The sequence below is a fragment of the Schistocerca serialis genome, chromosome 8 (genome assembly GCF_023864345.2).
Source record: "Schistocerca serialis cubense isolate TAMUIC-IGC-003099 chromosome 8, iqSchSeri2.2, whole genome shotgun sequence".
In the NCBI taxonomy this organism is placed as follows: domain Eukaryota; kingdom Metazoa; phylum Arthropoda; class Insecta; order Orthoptera; family Acrididae; genus Schistocerca; species Schistocerca serialis.
The window spans coordinates 254,267,072-254,293,172 of record NC_064645.1 but is presented as its reverse complement, the minus strand read 5'-3'; the positions used below and the strand labels follow the sequence as shown (position 1 = coordinate 254,293,172).

General features: G+C 41.9%; 1 protein-coding gene across 1 annotated transcript in view; it reads right to left on the bottom strand.

Annotated features, from left to right (window-relative positions):
* LOC126416440 (ATP-binding cassette subfamily G member 4-like) overlaps positions 1-26,101 on the bottom strand; it is a 304,210-nt gene that overhangs the window by 7,664 nt on the left and 270,445 nt on the right. Inside the window, exons 9-11 of the mRNA XM_050084163.1 lie at positions 25,484-25,652; positions 14,909-15,009; positions 14,672-14,827 (exon numbers count right to left, since the gene is read on the bottom strand). Of these exons, the coding sequence (XP_049940120.1) occupies positions 14,672-14,827; positions 14,909-15,009; positions 25,484-25,652 (426 nt within the window). The remainder of the gene's footprint in view (positions 1-14,671; positions 14,828-14,908; positions 15,010-25,483; positions 25,653-26,101) is intronic.

Below are 26,101 nucleotides of genomic sequence, written 5' to 3'. Positions count from 1 at the left end.
GACGACGCACGCTTTGCCAGCCTCATGAACCATCTTCACGACCGCGTCGATTTAATTTACGATCTGGTCAAAGCACCCCCCCCTAGCAGGGAAGTATGCTGTAGCGAAACAGACGATACTGGAGCGCGTCTCCAAAACCAGGAGAGAAAATGTGCGACAGCTCATCTACGAAGAGCGTCTCGGCGACAGGTCTCCGTCCCAGCTGTGGCGGTGCATCCATCTTCTCGTCGATGAGCAAGTTATGCTTGATGACACGCTCGCAGAAATCTGGACTGAAAAGCTGCCTTTGCCTGTCCAGACTGCAATCTCTGCGTATGAAGATAGGCCAGTAAATGAACGTTTACGCGCTGCCGACAGAGCATACTCCGCCAGGCAACGTGAGCTCCGTGCACTGCATTCTGGATGTGACCGCACTAAGACGCTTTCTGACGCCACGCCCTTGTCTGGTGCTGCTAATAACAAGTTTGTTAAACTAGCCGCCCTGCCTGCACCTTCAACTCCCCGCAACGACAGTGCATCGGCCTCTGTGGAAGACTCTGGGGCACATACTCCGTCACCTAGCAACTACCCACAGGAGCACAGGCCCACCCAACCTTACTGTTTATTCGACGCGAGATTCGGGGAGCAAGCTCGCAAATGCCAGTCACCGTGTTCTTACCCAAACTCCAACCGCAGGTAGGCTACGGTGCCACCTCCTGCGATGTAAACAACGAGCACCATCCTACGTTGCACTCTGTTTCGGACAATAACAGTAAGTGTGGTCGAATCTATGTTCGCGATTTACGATCAGGTGTATGTTTTCTGGTAGACGCTGGTGCACTGGTGCAGACGTCTCTTTGCTGCCGGTTCGCCTAGCAAGCAATAAAGTGCAACCACACAAAACAGTACTTCGTGCAGTGAACTTGTCTACCCTACAGTGTTCGGGTTCCACTTTGTATACAGTGAAACTTTCGCCCGAGTGCAAGCTGGAGTGGACATTTCTAGTGACAACAACTGAAGAACCTATTCTCAGAATTGATTTCCTCAAGCACTATCAGTTGCAGTTGTCACTAGATTTTGTGCAAAATACTGTGTTTTACCCCCCCCCCCCCCTTAACAAACATATTCCTTTTGCTTCGCCGAGTGACAGTTCGGCTAACACCAAACATGTGTGCTGGGCAAAAAAGTGCGTAAACCTATCCTTGGAGCTGCAATCTTGGACAAACAAGTGGCTAGTGGAGTGCGCCAAGTCTTCAAAGTTGCGGATGGAACGTACGGAAATGCTGCTGCATCTCCGCGACATACACCACGAGTTGGTCTGGAGCTGCAATCTTGGAAAAACAAGTGGCTAGTGGAGTGCGCCAAGTCTTCGAAGTTGCGGATGGAACGTACGGAAATGCTGCTGCATCTCCGCGACATACACCACGAGTTGGTCTCCACACAACAACGCCTCGCGGCACTACAAGCAGACGACTCGTCGGCTACAGACAAGGTCAGTCCATGCCAATCTGGTGTTCCCGTGCCCACGCACGTTAACGACAATGTTGTGAACTCTGTAAACTGTGTCAACACCCCCTTTTGTAATGATAGGGTATGCCCGAGTGCTCATGCTCCTTGCGTTCCGAATGGACAATTAACTTGCCAAGCTCGTGGCAATGAACTACGGCCATCTGCTGTTTGGCCACGCCAACTCGTGCCTACAGCGCTCGTAGCGGCATGGCCCGCTACCAAGAACCAGTGTACCAGCCTCGCCCATGTTAACACATGTGCGGCCTTTACGCAACCTACGAGCGGGTGGCACACCTGTACTTCCGTGCCCTCAGCACCACAGCTTGGCCTGTCCGCTACTGCCTGCTCCACTTCATGGACATCTGACTGTCGTGCCGCGCCACGTATTGCAGTAGTCACTAATGGCACAGTTCATCGGTTACGTCTAACCGATGGGCCGCCCATATTGCAACGCCCACGCCGCCTCAAGCCGGAATTTATGAAAATAGCAAAAGAACAATTGGACAATCTGTTACAAAAGGGAATAATTGAACCTTCTTCCGGTTGCTGGGCTAGTCCTATACTGTTTGACCAAAAGAAAGATGGTACTTGGCGTATGGTCGGAGACTATAGGCGTTTAAATGCCTGCACCATCATTGATAGATATCCAGTCCCACACATTGCAGACTTCAATCATGCGCTCGCAGGTGCAAAGTACTTCTCTGTTTTGGACTGTAAGCATGCATTTCATCAGATTCCTATGGCTCCGGAGGATATTGAGAAGACTGCCATAGCCACTCCCTTCGGGCTGTTCCAATACAAATTTATGCAGTTTGGGTTGAAAAATACCCCCCAAACGTGGCAGCGTTTCATCAATCAAACTTTATCCCATCTAGACTTTTGTTTCATATACATGGACGACATATTGGTTTTTGCTTCTACTTAGGAACAGAGTGAAGAGCGTGTTCAAGTTGTGACAGATATTTTAGCAGCCGCTGGTATTGAACTGAACAATAAAAAGACTCAATTGCACCGTCATCCGTCACATTCCTAAGTTATGTTGTGTCATCGGACAGTCTGACACCACCACAGGACAAGATCAAGCCTGTTCTCGAGATGCTATGCCCTCAGACCTATAGGGAATTACGCAGGTTCATCGGAACAGTTAATTATTACCGGAAACATTTGCCAGCCGCTTCTGCGGTGCAGGCTCCTCTCACAGATGCTCTCGCTGGCCCACAAACTTCTGGCGCCCGCCAGGTACCATGGACACCAGACATGGACAAGGCATTTAATGAACTCAAACAGCTGTTGGCCTCCGCTGTCACTATTGCTCACCCACGGGCGGACGCCACAATGTTTATCACTACTGGCGCTAGTGACAATGCTATCGGCGCAGTACTGAGTCAGACATACAACGACGTTACGACCCCCCTGCAGTTTTTCTCAAAAAAGCTAAACAACGCGCAGAAGAAATACTCAGCATTCGACAGAGAATTACTTGCAGTTTACAAGGCCATAAGACACTTCAGAACTGATGTTGAGGGACGAGATTTCTATGTGCTCACTGATCACAAGCCGTTGGTTCCTGCCATAAAAAATCCTGTGGCTGATCCGCCCCCACGACGCTTTCGTCACATCGATTACATCTTGCAATTTACAAATGACATTCACTACATCCGAGGAGCGGACAATGTGGTCGCTGATTTTCTCTCACGTGTTGGTGCTGTCACAACCTTAATTGACTTAACAGACCTACCTCGGCTGCAATCGGCAGACCCCGATAACATGCAGTTAATTTCAGACCACAGCTCCTCTCTCCAACCAGTACGCTCTACTTTCCCTGGCATATCTGACTTAGTGTGGTGTGATGAATCGACTGGTATGTTGCGGCCATTCATTCCTAAGCCCCTTCAACGCCAGGTCTTTGACAAACTACACACATTAGCACACCCCGGTGTCAAAGCTTCCACCCGTCTGGTAGCTGAACGGTTTGTCTGGAGAGACATGCGCCGTGACTGTCAGTCTTGGGCAAGGGCATGCATGGTGCGTCAACAGAACAAAGTTTCCAGGCACACTTCTCCACCCCTTGGCTGTTTTGCCCAACCGCCAGGCCGGTTTCACCATGTTCATGTCGACCTCGAAGGCCCTTTGCCCCCCTCCGAGGGTTTCCGTTACTTGTTTACAGGTATTCACAGGATGACTCGGTGGGCTGAGGCTGTGCCTATTCTGAACATTACCTCTGAGACAGTAAGTCGAGCATTCTTAGATTCGTGGATCACTAGATTTGACTCACCTGTTTACCTCATCACTGACCAGGGGCAACAGTTCGAGTCTTCAGTTTTCTCTGACTTATGTAAAATGTGTGGTACCGTCAAAATTCATACTTCTGCATACCACCCCCAAAGCAATGGGCTTGTCGAGCGATGGCATCGCACCTTAAAGTCTGCCCTGCGTTGCCATGACTCACTATGGACAGAGGCACTGCCCTTCGTGCTTCTTGGCCTTTGTGCGACTTTCAAGGGAGACCTCAAGGGTTCCGTAGCCGAGTTTGTGTATGGCCAACCTCTGGTTTTGCCTGGAGAATTAGTCACTCCAACCCCACTTCCATGGCCCTCTGAACTCCCTTCACTTCTCGAGCGGGTGCGCTTGCACTGCAGCAAAATTCAGCCGCCACCTCCGGCTGCTCATACACCTCCGCGCGTGTACGTACCGCGCAACGCTAGGCTCTTCTGAGTACGTGTTTCTCTGAGACAACTCAGTCAAAGCCCCGCTTCAGTTGCCCTACACAGGTCCTTACAAAGTCATCAAACGCTCTGCGAATAACACGGATCTTCTCATAAAAGACTCTGTAATCACGGTCTCACTCAACCGAGTGAAACCAGCTTTCATTGAGCCTCAGGTGAACCCCCCTGATTCTGCCCCTATTTCTCCCACTCCTGCTTCGAGCGGCCATCCATCTTCCCACACCATGCATTCGGGTATTGATTCTCCATAGCGTGCTTCTCTGCCGAGCACTGCTCCTTCTCCGCGTTCATCTAATTCGAGTGGCCAATCTTTTCAGGGCTACAGCCCTCGCAGTCGAACTGCCAACCACTCGGATTCTACCATTGTGTTACCATCTTCGTGTGACAGCTCTTTGTCACACCGTTCAATCCACACTGGCTCCTCGTTGCCCTCGGTCACGCTCCCTCGTCTGTCAGCTGATCGCCGCAGGTTGTCTCCTGCGCAGTCCAGTGCACCTGCCACCCCCCTCTTAGCAGATGCTTCCCCCTGCCATGGCTTTCCCACACCTTCCTGCCTCCCTACCATTGCTCGTACACGTGCAATCCAAGAATTCACGACACGTGTGCACCCTGATGACATACATAAATTATCTGTTGTCATAGATGGCGATACGGTGTGTGTGGTACTCGCGTGTGACAATGTTGAGGGAGGAAGTGCAGAATCTCGTGTGGTGCGCCACTTTAAATTGAGCAGAAGTGCTGCGTGTGGCAATTTGCGTGCCTTTGTTAGGCCTTCTGGCAAGGTGATGCTCCGCCTCCTGGCTGACGAAGTGCTACACCTCCACTCCAGGACGGGATGTCGTCTTCAGCCGCCGGCGTCGCTTGCTGACTTCACCATCGACGTACCGGGTTTCACCCCCCGGTCTCCTACCAATCGACCGCTTCCGCCTGACGCAGAAGAACTGTGTCTTACCTTCCTAACTTCTCACCCCCCACCCCCACCCCCCCCATTCACAGGGACGTACTCCATACTGGAAGGGGGGGGGGGGGCTATGTGGCATAGAGCGCCATAAATATCGATATTTGTTCTGTGCGTAAGTGTGCTATCTTTGAGGAGAGGGCTTTGGGCAGGATGTAGGACGCTAACGGCAGTTAGCCTCCGGACTTGTATCTGTGTAGAAGCTAAGTGTGAATGAATCTGTATCTGAGTGAATTCTAGTTGTTTACCTACAATTCTAATGCTATAATGTGAAACCATTCTTCTTTATCTGATCTGCTGTAAATAACACTGAAAAATCCCCAAAACATCCCTAGCACATTGGATATTTTGTTTTTCTTGCACTTCTGCATATTTCAGGAGCTTTAAGATCTACATTTTCATCTTGACTTGTTATGGAGTCATTTCTGTGGTCATTGACATTTTCTTCAACAATGTTAACCTCATCATTTGTGTCTACTTTGCAAGAGAACCAATCTTCAATATTAAAATGAAAACAATTTTCATCAACCTTAATGTGTATTACAAAGACAATCTCTCTCTCTTCCAGACACCATAGCTGATATATCTTAATAAAATATCCAACAATGTAGCGCTTCTTTATTCTGGAATAAAATTATCCAGAAATCACTCTGCGATAAACCATAGCCTAAACATGCTGTGCAAACCAAGTGCTTTCAGTTTCTGCAGTTTTGGCATTAAACCACATCACATACTAGCTAGAAATGTCATTTTCAAATGCACATGTTGGTGTTCTGATTATCAAATTAACAGCAATCTTTACTGCTTCTGACCAAAAATATTTTTCAAGTTTACAACATGTAGCAACCCTTTTTTAAAATGTTCCTATTACTGCAGTCACTCAGTCCATTTTATTGTTCTGTGTGTCTCATCATCCATTCATTCTGGATTCCCTTCACCTTAAAGTTTTTCATCTCATTTGACAGGTATACACTTCCATTATTACAGTGGAATCTACTAATCCTCAAACTGAAATGAACAGTTGCCACAGCTTCACACTGTTTAATATGTTCTAGTACTTTGGATTTATTTTGCATTGCATATACGAAATATGTATAGTCATTTATAGATGTAATGATGTACCTCTTTCCATTATAAGACATGTCCGCCCCGGTAGCTGAGTGGTCAGCGTGACAGACTGTCAATCCTAAGGGCCCGGGATCGATTCCCGGCTGGGTCGGAGATTTTCTCCGCTCAGGGACTGGGTGTTGTGTTGTCCTAATCATCATCATTTCATCCCCATCGACGCGCAGGTCGCCGAAGTGGCGTCAAATCGAAAGACCTGCACCAGGCGAACGGTCTACCCGATGGGAGGCCCTAGCCACACGACATTTCCACAGACATGGGAATAATAGGGTCCATAATGTCACTGCACACTAGATCCTGTGGATATTTTGCCCTTGTCTGCTGACTGTGCGGAAGTCTTGTTCACTTGGCCGTTCATGCAAATGGCACTCAATTTTAACATCCTTTCCTATTTGAATAGCTGCTCTTCCCTTTTTAAATGTTGCTTTGAAAGCACTTGTCTCAATCGAATAAATTTTTTCTAATACCTCTCCATTGACATAGCTGACAACATTCATTTCCCCACACTACATTCATTCACAACAGACACCGTTTTTACAACATTAACCACTACTGATTTTTCAAACATCTGCACTTTATTAACATCTGCTAAATTTTTTGCAAAGTGTACAAAACACCAGAGTCCAAATACCACAAAACTGATTCATTAAATATTCAAGTGGAAGAAAAACATGCATCTGAACTCACAGGTGCCTCCTGAGAGTTATAATTTACTGACTAATAATAATAATAATAATAATAATAGTACTACTAATAATAATAATGCTTTATTCAACTTTGAATGTTTCATTGTATATGTATAAAAACAGGTTACAACTCCTGATACATAACACAATAATTCATTCTGTTGAATATGTCACTGATTAACAAAATGATTAATTACAGATGAAATGATTTGCTTAACACTATTTAAATATTTTTCAAAGCAGTTCTTATTTGCATATAAGTATGATATTCTTCTAATGTGTAAAAGAAAATGTCTTCAGCTGAAATTTAAGCTTCATTGTGGGAAAGAACATAACTGTACTGGGCAGTGCATTGGCTAATTTTAAACCTCCATTCTGTGAAACCTTTTTATAAAGTGTTCTTCTGTAGCTGCTGATGTAAAATTTTTCATTATTTCTGGTATTGTGCCAATGCAAATCACAACAAATGTTGGGCTGTAGTCTTTTAACATGCAATATGGCTTTTAGAATGTACATGTTTATTATGGTTAACATCAGATTTTGGAAACAAGTGATGGCATAATTCCTCATATTTTGCTCCACAGATGATTCTTATGGACCTTTCTTGTAGTATCAATAGCTTATTTAGATTTGTTTTGGATATTGCACCCTAAATTTCTATTCTGTAATTCAAATGAGAGGAAAATATAGCATGATATGCAGTCTTTAGGACGACAGTGTCTTTACAGTACAAACCATATTAATTGCAAATAGCTCCTTAGACAACTTACGTGCTAAAGTTTCCACACACGTGTCCCATCTTAGATTGTTTTGAATTGTTAAACCAAGGAATTATACACTAAACACCTTTTTTGCTAATTCATGTCGATGTATAATTTAACCGCATTATTAAAACTATTGTTGTGGAACTCAATGAGACATGTTTTACAGTGCTTACATTTAAGCAGCTTTTATTAAAGTACTGAACAATTTCATTTGTCACATTATTACACTAGGTCTCTAGTTCATTGAGCGATTCCTTTTCATGCACAATGGAGGTATCATCTGCATAAGCAACTACTTTGGAACTCGCAGTGAAATATTTTATGTCATTTACATACATCAAAAACAAAAAAGGACCCAATACCGAGCCCTAGGCCACACCATATTTTATATTAGTGATTTTGGATTTGTGGACACCACTTTCAGTTTTAGGCAGTAAAAATTGTTTTCGGTTACTCATGTATGACCTTATTAGGTCATGAGCAGTGCCTCTGATGCCAAAGTTGCATAGTTTATCTAAAATTATTTACTGCTATAGACAGAGGTGCAAATACATTTTGTATACACACTTTTAATATGTTGCTCCTGTGGCCACCAGGCTGTGCAGAAGTAGCAGATTTTAAAGAGCTAATGATATTCATTATTTCTTAGTAGTATGTCTGGGCTCGATACATGCTATGCACAAATGGATGGCAGAATCTGCAGAGCCTTTCTTGTTTTTGTTTCTTTTATCACAGTCAGTTCTATTGTGCCCAAGTTCACCACAGGTATGAATTGTGTTGTGAGTTTTGGCAACATTTGTGAAAGTATTTTTCCATTGAGTTTTTCCACAACTGAAGTCAATTCTGTACAAATTTTGTCCAAGTCTACAGCTGTTTTCTTCCTCAAATTTGCATGTTTACTTTTGTGAGCTATGAGCATATTTTTCTCAAAACTTGACTTCGGATTTTCCATTATTAATGTCTCAATTGCAGTTACAAAGTTATCACATTTTTGTGGCACTGTTAACAAAGGATGTCACACACAGTATCAGTTTCTTCAGAAGTTGCATCTGTCAACCAAAGTTCAAGTATCAACCTGTCAGATTTTAAGAAATGCTTACTCAGTATACTCTCTACTGGTTTGAACCTCAATTGTTGTAACTATCTACAAAAAAGTAACTGATTTTTTATGCTTTTTCTTTCAAATGTATCGCACAAGTTTTTCCACATTTGAAATGCTCTGTCACAGTCTTTCACATATTCCAAATGGCTACTCATAATTCATTTTGTTATTCTTGAACAACATTTTTAACATGTTTAGTGAGATTTTTGAGTTGCTTGTCTTTCTCAATCCATTCCTTTTCCATATCACTGTCTGGAAACTTCATTTGTTCTGTGTATTCTTCTGCAGTGAGATCCAGTAAACCTAGTTTGCTTACCACAACCAGCATTCAAAAATTTCCAGTTTCAAAAATTGTTTCCATTGAAATATGGAACTCGACATTTGCCTTTGTATTCTTTCTGCATTTTGTCATTCCAAACTGATGAATCAGAAGTACAAAAACCACTTGCACAGTACTTAAGTTCATGGGATTAGGTGTCTCCCCAAGTGAAGTGCAATAGATATTCTTTCAATTGTGTGAACAGTTAACCATAATTGTTTGAAGGCATTACACACGAACAAATTCGAGGTATGGCTGTGGGCACCTGCATGATACGATCGTATGCCAAACTGTTCTTTCCAGACTCCTAACATCTCCCAAAGTCTCACTGTCTGGCCACAGTGGAGCATTCCCCTCATAATACAGTACCGCCCAGGACTGGTGCAACTGATTTACATTCTTCGTCAGGGTTTTGATTATCTCTAGTCTTACCCCAAAATGAGAAATGACCTCTTCACTATCTTTCCCACCCCTCCAACACTGGTATTCCAGTGTCCAGTGAACCTACACAATATACTCATCCATTCCTACACAAACTCCTGCTCCCAACCCCTTACCATAGGGCTCATATCCCTCTAAAAGACCAATGTGCAAGACCTGTCCCATACATCAACCACCTACTCCAGTCTGGTCACTAACATCATCTATCCCATCAACTGCAGAGCTACCTGTGAAACCAGTCATGTAATCTACAAGCTAAGCTGCAACCACTGTGCTGCATTCTATATGGGCATGACAACCAACAAGCTGTCTGTCCACATGGATGGCCACCCACAAACTGTGGCTAAGAAACAAGTGGACCACCCTGTTGCTCAGCATTCTGTCCAACACATCATCCTTCATTTCAATGACTGCTTCACAGGCTATGGTCTACTTTTGACAAACACCTTGCTGGTCAAAAGCTTATCTGTGACAGTCTTTTTGTTGCGCCGATCTGCAGCTCAGCATCTCTGCTATATGGTGAGTAGCAACTTTCCTTTCATAACATTGTTACATAATTGTTCTTTGTGTTTTTGTTTCTAGGTACTTTCTGTTGATAATAGTATAGAGATATCTTATATGTGATTATGGTAATTTGGCTACATAATCAGTGGCTGCCAGACAAAAACAGCTCATGAACAGGAAGTAAATCATTTTGTGCATTATTTTTTCATAGTTATGGAAGATGTGGTGAAATTTTTGTGGGTAGCTGATCATGCACACAGCATATTAGACACAGCATTTGCAGCAGCTGCTGCATCAACGGACAGGGATGCCACAGCTGCCCATAATAGTTAGGCATCAGAATAATGTACACATTGTTTCATAGTGGTATTATTTCAGCAAACACTGCGTACAGCAGGATCTCATTGAGATTTGCAAACCCCATTAGAATCACCAATTGCAGGCATTGAAACGTGAGATGAATCCAGACTGATTGTCACAGACATGATGTTCTAGTAATTGATCAGCTCAGAACTGCAACCAAGCTCAAGATACTGCATTGACCATCTGTTGATGCCATATATGGTTTGGGCTACAGGCCAGAAAGTGCACGAGTCTGTGTGATCATCCAAATGGCAAAGCAGTTCACAATAAGTGCCCCTGGACTGTGATGTCTCCAAGTGGTGCGAAAGGTGTATGAAACACTGGCTAACAGTAGTTCCCAGAATACAGTGCAATTTTAACATATCTGTGAAGACTGCAGAACTACCTGTCTTTGTAAGTCAGTTGGCAGTTCAACAGAAATGCATATGAATATCACTGTAGTTGTTCATTGCTGAAAGACGATCTGGGTTAGTATTTCTGGTGGACACTGATTCAGAAGTCAGCACTCTGATGACCTTGTACGCATCAGACATGAGAGACCAGAGCCACTGCAGCTTCAATAATTCTAGTATCAGGATGCTGGGTTGCAAGAAACTAATAACTGATTTTGGTTTTGCTGCTCCTTTCAAGTGGATGTTTGTAGTGGCAGACATTTCCCCACCTATTTTAGAAGCAGATTTCCCTGCAAATTTGGCATTGTCAGTGGGTTTGTCTGAGGCATGACTTCTAAGTGGATCCAGCAGCAGCAAAGTCCATCAGATTTTAAACAACTGTGCAATTGTAGGATACATCGGATCAGCAACATACATCAACAGATTGTTCTACAGGTGTTGACCATGCAACATGGTATATATCACAACACATTGCACTATATACATATAATACCAGGGCTGCCAGTTGTGTGGCATGGCTGTAGAATTGTGCTAGATAAAATACTGGAATTTAAAACCTTTTTTTGAAGAGATGATGTGTTCTGGTATTATGTGGCATTCAGAGGGTGCCTGGGCATCTACACTATATTTGGTAAAGAAGAAAGATGGTACATGGCACTCTTCTTGGGATTACTGAGGATTTCCAGACACAAACATCCTATTCCACACATTCAAGACTTCACATATGCTTTGGAAAGCACAACTGTTTTTGGTCCTGGATTGCCACAAGGCCTGTAAGAAGTTTATTGTAGCACCTATGGATGTTCCCAAGATAGCAGTGTCATTATTTTCAGCCTTTTCAAGTTCTTGCACATGCATTTCAGACTTTAAAATGTTGCTCAGACCTGGAATAGGTTCATTGATGAAGTGCTGTGGGGATGCTACTTTGATTTCCATATCTCAACATTTTTGTAAACTCTGCTGATGCACCATCACACGTCAGACATGTGGCTGAGGTACCGCAAAGATCACAAGACTGTAGTGTAGTACTGAATGAAGACAGATGCTTGGTGAGTAAAAGTGAAGTGACATTTCTCACGTATAGAGTTTCACATGATGCAATCATCCCATTGTCAGAAAAGTTGGCTTTGCCGAGAGAGCTGCCATGTCTGAGGAATTATTGCCAACTACGTTGGCTACTAGGCATGGTGAATTGCTATTGCTGCCATTTAGCAGCAACAGCAGATATTCAGGCACCTCTTATGGACACACTTTCCATCAACTGCACTAAAGGGAAGCAATTGCTGAAGTGGACTTTAGTGATGGATGAGGCCTTTTGCACTTTGCAAAAGAGTCTTAAGCAAATAGTGTCACTCACCTACTTGGTACCAGCTGCACCATTAGGTACGGTGGGTGATGGCAGTCAGACTGCAGCTGGGGCAACACTACACCAGGAAGTGGACACTTGTTGGTAGCCATTAGTTTCTTTCTAAAGAAGATACTGCCATAGCAAATGAACTGGAGTGCCCACAATAGGGAATTGTTGACAATTTATGATAGTGTGAAGCACTTTTGCCCTCACGTAGAAGTTCACACAGTGACAATTCACATGATTCCAGCAGGTCAAGGTACCATGTTGCAGTGTCAAATCGTGGTGTGATGTCTCGACAGGTGCTGTGGTCCTGTACTACAGAATTTCACAGGATAGTGTTTGACAGTGTGCACAATCTGGTGCACCAAGAGGCAAACACCACTGTTGAGATAATAATGGAATGTTTCATGTGTCCATCAGTTAAGAAAAATGCTTGCAACACTGTCAGTGTCATAATGTGGGACATCATGTCCATGCTGAGGTTGGACATTTTTCAGGTATGTCAGTGATACTTGAACATATCCACCTTGGCACTATGAGCCTCCAACCACCTTATGACTGCTACAGATCCTTGCTCATGTCAGTGGACAGATGCCCAAGATGGGCTGAAATCATACCCTACTGCACATATCAGCCAGGACAGATGCATCACATAGTGGTTTATGCACTTTGACTGTTCCCTGCACATTACAACAGACCAGGGCAGGCAGTTTGAATCCCTGCTGTTCAACAGCCTGCCTAAACTGTGCAGATTCAAGCACTATCATACCACCAGCTTTCACCCAGCCAGCAAAGGTATGGTGGAGAGGTGGCATTGCATGCTGAAAGTAGACGTCATATGCCATCTAGAGAGTTGGATTGAAGTGTTACCTCTGGTATTGTTGGGGTTACAGACAGCTTACAAGGCCAATATTGGCACCTCAAGGACTGAAATAATATACAGAGAGCTGTTAAGGATCCCAGTGGAGTTTCTTACCTCTGCACAACTGCCAGACCAAATGGAGTTACCTTTGTGGCACAGAGGATTGAGGAACATGTGGCAAAGATTCAACAATCACCAGCTGCACATCATGGATCATATCTTTTTTTCCAGCACAAGGCACATGCTGAGCACTGATTCCACACAGATACTTCCTCAGCTACTGTATACGGGACACTAATAGGTTTTGCTATGAAGTAAACATACACTTGAGATTCTGCAAAACAGGAGGGCTAGCAAAGTATTAGTGGAAAGATTGAAATGGGTAATGCTGGCTCCATCTTCAGACAAAGTGGAGAGCAACATCTGGAGGGGGCATGGGGATTACACTCCTACAATACACAGGTAGCACACATGAAAAAATCAGTCCAGGGCAAAACACACTGGCCTCACAAGTGACTATTCCTCTCGCCAAAACATTGCAGCCAAAGATGGTTAGCCCAAGAGCAAGCAGAGTTGTCAAATTCTAGTACCCCTACATTCCCAGTGCCCTACTCTTTACAGGTAGGGGTGTGTGGGAATAGGTATCCCCCAAATGAAATGCAATATATACTCTCTGGAATGTGTGAATGGTGAACCACAATTTTTCTTCATTTGTGTTGTTGTTCATAATTACTTTTTGTTGATAATGAAGTGGAGATATCTTATATCTGGATATGATTATTTGGCTACAAGTTTTAAACTTTTAACTATTTATTTTCTTTCTCTGGGCCTACAAATTATTGAGAAAACTGTTAGCAGTGTGTGACTGCAAACAAAAAGCAAAATGACACAAATGAGCTCTATAGCCAAGAAGAATCAATTTAATGAATACTTAAGAAGATCCTAAACTCTATCATATACTAAAACACTGTCTTAACACATAAGCACAAGATATTGTGCCAACCTTTGAATTTCTGTTCTATATTTGTAAAATAACCTCATACAAACTCGGTAAGATCATCACACCTGACCAAACATTATTCAACGTACTTTTGGTGGATTATGCATTTCAGTAACCTATGTTAATGTAGTCATAACTGAGTCTAAATGCTAAATGAACTTGGTAAATACAGATAATGACATATCCAGTGAAATGTTCATGGTTTACACAATGGTGCCATCTGGGAAAAAAAAATTAAGACTGATATTTCTGCCTCTTTATTTTTTGCATTTGCCCTTTCCTCTTTCTGAAAATTGTGTTCCCCATCACCATTTTATCTAATTGTCCCATTCCCTTCAGCCAGTTGTTAGTCTTGTCTCTCAACATGTGCAGAATTGCTGAAATCAGTGTTAAGAACGGCAGTGTTATCAGTTACACAGATGCTGTGACAGTATGTCATTTAGTTTTAGACTATGGTTTCATTATTTGTTCATCATTTATCAGATGAATGTTCAAATATGTTTTATTTATCATTTCATTTAGTTTCTTGTTATATGACTGATGAAATATGTTGTAACTGATTTCCCAGTAACATAAAATAAATGTCTTACCTGAGGACGAAATATACTGCCAAAAAATAATCCGTAACTCTCTGAAACAACTGATACAATTAAGAACAGAAGTGTGTACCACAGGAATCTGTCCAGTTCCAAGGGTTGTCCAGCAAGGAAATATGAGAAGAAGACATAGACAACAGCCACTCCATGCTGTAAAGAATGTACATATAAGACAACTGTGTCAGATATTTCACATTTCTAGTCAACAGGATGATAAGGAACTGTTAATACCATGAATGGCAGTCTTGCAGTTGTCACTGCAAACACATAGGAATTCAAAGAATACCAGCCATTTTTCCATTCACGCTTCACCAGTGTGACCTCAGATGGATCTGCAACAACAAAATTCAAATCAGCATCATATGGACTGAACACAGCAATGAAAACAAAGTATCTTGTACACAAGTTTATTAAACAGCCTCAGTATATATTTTCAAGCAGTGAGGGGAAGGGTGGTTAGCAGTTAGGACAACCTACAAAATCAGAAATCAACAGATACATACACATTTAGCACAAGAAACCCTAGTACACATAAATTTTAAAACAGACTATTATCTTGAGCTCTCACTCAATTTCATGCATTTTACTGCCACAAAATTACACTTGAACACTGTTGTGACTCAACATATTTTAAAACAAGACTTCTAAAAAGGACTCAAAAAAAAAAAAAAAATTAAATTGTCGATTTCTATTTTATACTGAAAAATACAAGCTGTACTAGCTACATTGCAATGTATTATATACTTTTTCATATGAAATCTGTAATTGGATGGAGGGATCCTTGTTAGGAGAAACATTGCATGTTACACTGGACAGATGATCTGGATAGATGATCACTCACAGGTCTAGAAGTGACTTCAAGTGTTCCTATAGGAAGTGTGTGAGGGTGCTTCTGTTCATGTTGTATATTAATGATTTAGCAGACAATATTTATAGTAACCACACTGAGTCATCAATGGGCACAAAACTTAGACTGAAAAAATTGCTAGTATTTTGGACAATATCCTTCTTCCGATGGCTTTCTGTCAGTGTCTTCACATTTATTGACTATGAGCAGGAGATGATTGAATATGCAAGCAAGATGGTATAAATATGATGGTAACACAGAAATTAACAGTGTGGACTGGTAGAAAAGTATTGGTCTCACAGAAAAACCAGCAAAGTGCACACATTAAGTATCTGTTTAGGGAAACCTCCCCCAAGCAGTTGTCAAGCCATGTCTCCACAATATCTCTCCTTCCAGGAGTGCTAGTCCTGCTAGTTTCACAGGAGGGTTTTGTGAAGTTTGGAAGGTAGGAGGTGAGGTACTGACAGAAGTAAAGCTCAGTCAATAAAGCACTTGCATGTGAAAGGCAAAGGCCTGAAGTTCAAGTCTCAGTCCAGCACACAGTTTTAATCTGTTAGGAAGTTTCACTATTCAGCAGTTGTCAAGCATGATTGTGGAAGAATGGAAGACCCTACCACAAGAACTCTTATCAACCTTGGGGCCAGCATAGAAGCCCATTACATAGCATTCATTACTGTCCGTGGTGATAGTACACTTGATTAAGGACCACGCCCTGCTTTTTGCAATGTCTAAGGGACCATAATTAAAATTATCTTTATTTTATTACAGCATGTCCACATGCACCAATGAATATCCAGCAGTTGTCACCCATGCTGGCGGATGAATGGAACACCCAACAACAAGAACTCCTTACTAACCTAGTGTCTATCATAGAAGCCCACTGCAAGGCATGTGTTATTGCCTAGGGTGATTGCACACTAGATTAAGGACCATGTCCCACTTCTGTGACAATGAGGGGACCATAATTAATCATGGTAACTTCACTGTAATTACTGTCTTGGAATAAAAGTGTTATTTCTCTTAATCTAATTGCATATTTCTTTCAGTTACCGTCTGTACTATAATATGCCTTGCAATACTGTACTTTACTATAATACACTATAGTGTACTGTAGCACTTTTTTCGAAGTGTGGTCCAAGTTTCATCAAGATGCATTATTTGCCAGGGACACATCATGTGAAATTTACTTCTGTTCTTAAGTTTTTCATACCAGCGTACTATGAATAGTACAATATGTTACAGTACCAACTTTGCAAAAAAAAACTTTGGAAAACTTCACAGCTTTTATGTCATAGAACTGGGCTTGAAGTCTCGGAAAGAAACTACCAGAAAAATTTCTCCTTAAGGGATTTGATTAAAAAAAAAAAATTGCCAAAAGAAGTTGTCGTAGGCTACATAGTTTCAAAACTGGCACACTGCATTAGAATTGTACAAAAGAAATGTTGAATCATAATTAGAGGGTCCAGAGACAAATCATGGATGCACATTATACTGTGAATAGATCCCATCACAGTGTCAATATTCAAGAAACATTGTCAAACAAAAGTGCTGGCCACCATTTAATTGTGCTATGCAGTGCTTTGTCATGTGGACATGTAGTATGTGACAGTGCTCCACTTGCTAGAGCACTGGAGTTTACACCCTTACAGCTTCCCATCTCCATTTCCTGTGTGTGTGTGTGTGTGTGTGTGTGTGTGTAAGTGGCTGCAAACTTTTTAGCTTGGAAAAAGAGTACCGTCCAAAGGTGTAGCAATGTTTCCAGTGTTGTTAATGTCATTATCAACTGTTCAATGCCCAATAAGTACGGTGACTTGGTTTCTTTACCCAATCCATTACTTGTATTCCACCTAGTGTATTCCATTTTCTTATTATGAAGTTACATACTATCTAAAGAAAGGTGTAGCAATATACAATCATATTGTGACAGGATTTGAAACACAACATAGTTCTCACAAAATCCTGTTCAGTACATTTAGAGAGTCTCTATTCAGAGAAGACTGAGTTACCACTACGCTGATGTTACCACTGTTATATTTCTTATGTGGGGATCCTAAGAATAAGGTAGGAGACATTAGGGTACATTCGGAGGCATACAACAGTCAGTTTTCTCTTGTTTAGTATGTGAATGGAATAGGACGGGTAATCGACAATACTGATATGAAATACCTTCTACCATACACTGTACAGTTGTCTGCAGAGTATGTATTTAAAGTATGTGTTTAGATGAATGTGAAGATGTGGGAACTGTTTGCTGGAAGCTGAGCTATGCATAAGGCTGCCACTCACTAGGCCTTCAATCACATTTTATCAGAATGCAGCCTACATCAAATGGTAACATGAAACTGGAAACAGACAGGAGTGGTTGACAGTTGTGTTTAATAATGAGAGAAGATTCTGTATTCATATTAGTGATGGTCATTTCTCAGTGAAGTGGTATCTATACATACAGCTACTATGAAAATGTAACAAGCACAGATCTAGTTCTGGGATTCATGTTGCAGAATAGAACACAATACATACTTGGCTCTATGGAGGGAACACTGACTATTGCAACACATATCCAAAATGTTATTAGTCCATTCAGCCGGAACAAAAGTTTGAATTACTAGTGAAAGAAAATGTTGTGTGGCTAGAGCCTCCTTTAGGGTGGACCAGTTGCCTGGAGCAAGTCTTTTTAGTTGACGCCACTTTGGCTACTTGCATGTCAATGAGGATGAACTGATGATGGAAACAACACAACACCTAGTTCCCAAGGAGAGGAAATCTCTGATCCAATTGTAAATCATACTTGGATGCCTCACATTGCATTCTGCCACACTGCTCACACAACTATGCAGGTGGACTGAATTATATGTAACTTCTTTTGAACAGTTGAGACTGTCTTGCTATTCATTTTGGATGGTTGGCAATAGCTGTTACTGAAAAAACTAACTTACAAATTCTAATGTTGTTTAATAGCTTTGGTCAATGTGATTTCTTACTGGGCCTCAAAGCAAAGGAAACCTCTCTAATGATCAGTTTGAGTCTCCAGCAGCAGCAGGTTCTACATACACTGCATATCTAAAGAGCAGCCTGAAAGAAGCACACTGTACAGCCCTCACCAACTAGTCTGAACTGCAACAGTACATGTAACATCAGAGAGCGTACTTGAAAAAGATAAGAATTAATATATCAAATGTAAAGTATGCAATGTGTTTCTCAAAATATGCAAATAAAATGTCATTCTTCTTTCATTTCCTACAAATATAAAAGTAGAGAATTACCAGCCACATGAATAATGTGGATATCAAAGTGAACAGAAGAAAACCATTACAATAATGGTGGCAGAAATGGTACTTGCACGTAAGGGAACAGTTCCAACCCACCCACTTCAAAGAAGCTGATGTTGGGAGATAAGATCCAGATGTTTCCAGAATGTTTGGAAGGTAGGAGACGAGGTAGTGGCAGAAGTAAGGCTGTGAGGATGGGGCATAAGTCGTGCTTGGGTAGCTCAGATGGTAGAGAACTTGCCTGCGAAAGGCATAGGTCCCGAGTTCGAGTCTTGGTCCGGCACACAGTTTTAATCTGCCAAGAAGTTTCGAGATCCTGATGGTACAGGTGTGAGGTAGTCACTCTTTGATAAAGTCCTACGAATTTCTCAGTCACATCCTATCTACATCTTCCTCCCCTACAGTCCTTTCTGATGACTCTAACCTCACAGTGGAGGAAAGAGCAGCTAATTCCAGCGAAAAAGCCATCCAGTAATCCATATGGGTTCCTTGGTAGAAGGTCACATCTGAAGTCCCGGATTTCTCAAACAAATGTTCCATTCCACACTTATCTACAAACTTATCCACTATGCAGTAATCTACCAAGTTCCTAATAATCAAAATACCCTGAAAATCAGTCAAGGAGATCCAGCCTCTTTCAGACAGTAACACTGCAGACTGGATCAGCTGAACTAAATTCTTTGCGAGGACTGCCATTATCTCCAGTAATGCACTTAAATGAGGATATTTTCTGTAAAATCTTCCATATCACGTTTCACTACATCACAACCCTATGTCATATTACAGTGCAGCAATGCATTTAAATGAGAATATGTTCTACAAAGTATTTCATATCACAATGGCATTTCACTACATGACTACCCTATGTAATATTGCACAGCAACCTTTTGTCACTCTTGCTCCCAACTCGTTTGCACAATAGGAAACATACCTGTGTATATGACCCACATGTAAGACCAGTCACACGCATCCAGCTTACATACCTTATTCCATTTCTATTACTGCTATACTAAATCCATGAAAGATAGTACCAAGCTTGAAATCAGTCATGTACATATTCATTTCATTGCTAGCACTGTACAGCTCTGTATATGGGCATGATCATTAAACAGTTGTCTGTATGTACATATGATCACCACTAGACTGTCCTGGTCAGAGTTTTAAAACACAGTTAACTTCTGTGGGTAATTAACAGCTTCAAGTATATGGACAGTGGTCCTTTCCCCAATACAAGTGCTTCCAAATTGCACTGGTGGAAATAGTCACCCAACACAGAATTTGCACTTTCAGTATTCTTGGTTGGTTGTTTTGTCGGTTCGTTGATTGAGGGTAAGTGACTAAGCAGCAAGGTCATCAGACCCTTGGTCAAGGGTTTGTTCATCCTGAGCAGTGATATCCATAATGAGCACAATCAGATGAGGAATGTACATAGGAGTGGCAAAATCATGGCACTGAAGGGAATACTGATGCCAAATGGTTTATGGAAAAGTAAAAGTACTTGGGTTGGATAGGTACATAGCAGATGAGTGGTCTCTCATGGCTCAGCCACAGTGAGAGAAACCCCACCTGCAGCCAACCCCTGACAAACCCATTAAGTGTGAAGATAGCTAGAGAGTAAAGAATGCCATTTAGTTGAGAGATCCAGACAAGTAAAAGGAGAAAGCCCAAAAAGATAATGGACATCAGCTGGATATCAATAATAAAATAAGATGAGATAAATATTTAAAGTGAGCAGGAGGGTGTCCCTACAGCTCTGCATGTGAAGGGAGCAAGCCCTCCCACAGCTATCTTACCACTGGTCCATCATAACCAAGTGTAAAAGAGAGGAAGAGCATCCACTAGCCAACAGAGTGTTACTGCTAAAATGAAAAACAGAGTGCAGCACAAAAAGAGCTAAACCAAATCTAAAACCACTTGAACTATATGAAAGGAGGGATGACAGAAGCAACAGGCAAAGGAGGCAGGGTCAAGGGCCCCCTTACAAAGTATGTGGCAGAAGACAACACAACCACTCTGCCCCTACTATGAAAGTAGTTTAAAATGCTACACTACTGGCTATTAAAATTGCTACACCACAAAGATGATGTGCTACAGATGTGAAATTTAACTGACAGGAAGAAGATGCTGTGATATGCAAATGATTAGCTTTTCAGAGCATTCACACAAGATTGGCGCCAGTGGCGACACCTACAATGTGCTGACATGAGGAAAGTTTCCAACCGATTTCTCATACACAAACAGCAGTTGACCAGCGTTGCCTGGTGAAATGTTGTTGTGATGCCTTGTGTAAAAAGGAGAAATGCATACCATCACGTTTCCGACTGTGATAAAGGTCAGATTTCAGCCTATCGCGATTGCGGTTTATTGTATCGTGACATTGCTGCTCGCATTGGTCGAGATCCAATGACTGTTAGCAGAATATGGAATTGGTGGGTTCAGGAGGGTAATACGGAATGCCATGCTGGATCCCAATGGCCTCCTATCACTAGCAGTCTAGATGACAGGCATCTTATCTGCTTGGCTGTAATGGATCATGCAGCCATGTTTCGTTCCCTGAGTCAACAGATGGGGACGTTTGCAAGACAACCATTTGCATGAATAGTTCGACGATGTTTGCAGCAGCATGGACTATCAGCTCGAAGACCATGGCTGCGGTTACCCTTGACGCTGCATCATAGACAGGAGAGCCTGCAATGGTGTACGCAATGACGAACGTGGGTTCACGAATGGCAAAACACCATTTTTTCAGATGAATCCAGTTTCTGTTTACAGCATCTTGATGGTTGCATATGTGTTTGGTGACATCGCGGTGAACGCACATTGGAAGCGAGTATTCGTCATCACCATACTAGCGTACCACCCGGCATGATGGTATGGGGTGCCACTGGTTAGACGTGTTGGTCACCTCTTGTTCGCATGGACAGCACTTTGAACAGTGGATGTTACATTTCAGATGTGTTACGACCCGTGGCTCTACCCTTCATTTGATCCCAGCGAAACCCTACATTTCAGCAGGATAATGCACGACCGCCTGTTGCAGGTCCTGTACGGATCTTTCTGGATACAGAAAATGTTCGACTGCTGCCCTGGCCAGCACATTCTCCAGATCTCTCATCAATTGAAAACGTCTGGTCAATGGTGGCCGAGCAACTGGCTTGTCACAATACCCCAGTCACTACTCTTGATGACCTTTGGTATCATGTTGAAGCTGCATAGGCAGCACGCCATCCAAGCTCTGTTTGACTCAATGCCCAGGTGTATCAAGGCCGTTATTACAGCCAGAGGTGGTTGTTCTGGGTACTGATTTCTCAGGATCTATGCACCCAAATTGTGTGAAAATGTAATCACATGTCAGTTCTAGTATAATATATTTGTCCAATGAATACCCGTTTATCATCTGCATTTCTTCTTGGTGTAGGAATTTTAATGGCCAGTAGTGTATATCTGAAAATAAAAACCATGGTCACAGAGAAAATAAAGGACCAGTCCAACTGTCCATGAGTCATCTGCTCAAATGAGGGACAAAGAATTCAGAAGACCATGCCTGGCATTGACAGCCAGATAGGACTTTCCATCTGGATACAAGCAACTTTTTGCAAGGGTTCACATCCACAGTGTAGAGGTGGCTTGTTGTATAAAATAAAAAACTGTGGTTCTGTCTGGCATGATTGATGCAGAGGCAACATATGACAGTGGATTCCTTCTGGGAGGAGCAGAAGGAGGAGGGCAATGTGGCAGTAGACTCCTTTATAGGGTGGAGGTTATTAGAAGGGGCAGCAGCCCACCAGATGTTCCATCTCTGAGTGAGCAGAGGTCTCATTTGCACCTGCAAGTCTGCACTTGGCATTGTCAAAACAAATGGGAGATGAGTTATCTCTTCACTAGCCAAAAGGTTAACCAGTTCGTTTCCTGTGATATCCACATGGCTCTGAACCCAGAAAAAGGCAGCCCTGCAGTCAAAATGACTGAGTTCAGTTAGAAGTTTATGAATAGCAGAGAATACAGAGGGACAAGAACATTGGTCAATGGCCTGGAGACTGCTCATTGTGGTCAGTAGAGGACCATTTAATAAAACAGAAAGTTCTGTTATGACTACCAGCTTCACTGTAAAAACAATATATGTTTCTGGCAACAAATTGGGTTCCTCACCAGCAGGAGATGTAGAAGCATTTTCCATAACTTGAAGTGATGCCAGATAATGGATAAATTGTTTTTCCCAATTGTCTCACATGTTCCTCTCCCCATGGCATAGCCAGGGTATGGAAAGCATTAGGATTACAACCACTTGCATTGAAATTTATAGATGTGGTGAGATGGCTGAATTAGAGCAGCCATTGTTTTGGTTTTCATGTCATACATTTCATGTATGAAACATACACCCTGATGCCACCCATTCTGACCAAGGGCTTTTCCCACAGATGCCACCCAGCTGCATCAGTAGGTTCTGTTTAGCTTGGAGCCCCATGTTTACCTCACACACACTCAAGAAAATGTCATAAGCTCTCTAGGGATAATACTCTTCATCTCAGTATCTTCTAACTCCATCTACCTCTCTACCTGTTTCCACTCAATTTTTTGACCCTACTTATACTTCTTTCTGATCCTCACTTGTTATGTTCATAGGGTTATGTATCCCCCTCATACTGTTTGCTCATTGTCCAACCCTCCCACAGTCCTACCCTTACCCCTCTCTCCACTCACTCCACTTCCTCCTCATACACATTTCTTTCTCTATCCCTGACTTCTTTTCCTGTCTGTTTCCTCCATCTTATGACATTCTTAATCCTTTGCTCCTCTACATTTCACCCATTCCTCCTGTTTCAGACAACCACTTCTCCAGTCAGGCTAATCCATGCATTCTATTTACCTACTATTCAGTATATCTTCATATTTAGTTGTTATATAAACTCAAACCAGAGTGCACACAGAACAACAACACACATTCAGATATCAAATTTGCATTTTCAGATCTGTGGAGTCCTTTAAATCGTAGAGTAGTATGTAATTTTCAAAATATTGAGAGAAACAGACAGGTAATTAATCTATAGCACTGTTTGAGTTTTCTGGTCATAATATAAAACTTTGAAACCTTACTGAATGTTGTTTCTCAGTCCCTGTGTTATAAAATAATGCTTACATTACTTTATGGGCACTAGTAATAATGTGAGAGCTCCAAAGATAACAGACTTATGTAAAATAGTTGTTGGTGGAGCACAAAAGACTATTTTAAAATATGAAAACTCGCTTGTACAATATTCCAGCATTATTTACATGTTTCTCTGTCATCTGTCCAAAAAGAAAGAGATAACTAACTCCTCTAACCTTTGTATGTGGAAATTGTCTGTCTAATGTATTTAACCCAGAAATTTTTTGATAACTGTTTGTCTCCATTTCATACAACACTTTCTACTTTTCTCCAACCAAAAACTTAATCTATTTTTGTATTGATTTTCTTGTAATGTTTCTTTGCTACATTACCAATTTCCAAATCAACTGCTATGGGTGTTATTCAGTACATTCTTTGCTTCCTATCTGGTTTATATACTGATGAATAGTCAGACTCTTTGTGGTTGTATCAAACAAAATCATTCTCAGTTTATTATTACTTTAAATTTACACAAAGTATGATATTTTGTTTGTGCTCTCAACCAGGTGTCAAATGGTGAGCTCTACCAATTTGTCCACAGCTATGAAAAATGTCCTTTAAATTACAAAGGGATTAATAAAAAAATAGGTGCCTTCAAGCTTTGTTTTCTGACCCGATGCTTACACTTTGTGTCTCCTGTAAATTGTGTAATTCACTGTAAATACTTGCGATTTTGTAATTCCTGTCCTAATTTCACTGTCACAGGTTATCACAGTTACTATAGTTATGCTTCAATAAATCTGTCAACAGCAATTCCATTGTGATTTTCTTGGTCATTCTTAATATATTACATAATTGACTTCACAGATCTACTATCATTTTCAGTTTATAATTAGTTTTCTTTTAAAGTAATTATAGTACAAGGGCTGTCCAGAATGTAAGTTACGATTGATCGTGAAATGAAAATCACAGTGAAAATCAGAAATGTTTCATTTTTAACAGTTAGCTACACCTTTCAGCTACTTCTCTACGTAGTCGCCGTTCTGACTCAGACATTTGTCGTAGCGTTGTACCAACTTTCCAATACCCTCATCATAGAAGGCAGCCGCCAGTGCTTTCTGCCAATTCTCTACACTGGCCTAAAGCTCATTGTCTGTGCCAAAATGTTGTCTTCATAGCCAGCGGTTTGTTTGAGCAGAGATGAAACTCAGTGGGAGACAATTACGGGCTGTATTGTGGGTAACCAAACATTTGCAATTGAAATGATGCAGGAACATCTTCACTGCCTCTGCAGAATGAGGCTGAGAATTGTTTTGAAGAAGAAACCGCATGACAGTTACGTAATGTTGGTTGCATAGCTTCAGGGGAAAATTCTCATCAGGCCCTCGTATTTGGCGGGAGACACTATTTTCTATAACATCTTTACGCACTCACTAAGAGCTCAGGAATGAAAAGAGCGACATAATTCTACCTAGAGTCATACTAGAGACACTGCCCAACACATCTTTGCAAAGCTTTATCGGATTTTCATAGTCGTTTCCATTTCGCGACCGATCGTAACTTACTTTCTGGACAGCCCTCGTATTTTGTTCATGCTTACTAACACATCATAGTTGGTGCAAGAATCTGGCCATAGCTTGCAGTAACTAGTGTGGTGGCCATAAAATTGAAATGTGCCAAGGGTTTCTCTCCATTGTTACCAATCTGAAAGAATGCAAGACCTGTTGCCAGTCCTCCTGAAACGTATGCAGCCAAGAGAAATAGCAGCGTAACCTGTTGACATAATTTAAAATAGTGCCTGAGTGCACATTGACCAAAAATGTGACATTAATAATTGATTACACACACCACACACACACACACACACACACACACACACACACACACACACACACACACACACAAGGTGGGGTGGATAGAGGGTGAGGGAGGCAGGACGATATGTTGCATGTAGGTAACTAATTGGCTAGGAATGGGGAAGAGAGGGATGGCAGGTGCACAGGATAGGCAAATAAGCATGTGTTATGAAGCCAGGGAAAGTAGTGCATGTTTAAGGTCACATGGAGACATGAATTTGGAGAGGCTGATAGGACAGGGGAAGGGGAAACAGTTCAGTGGTTGGTTGGGGGATGTGGGGATAGTGAGTTAATGCAGACTGAGGCCAGGAGAGTTACAGAAGTGAAGGATGTGTTATAAGGATAAGGATGATGAAGAATCTAGAT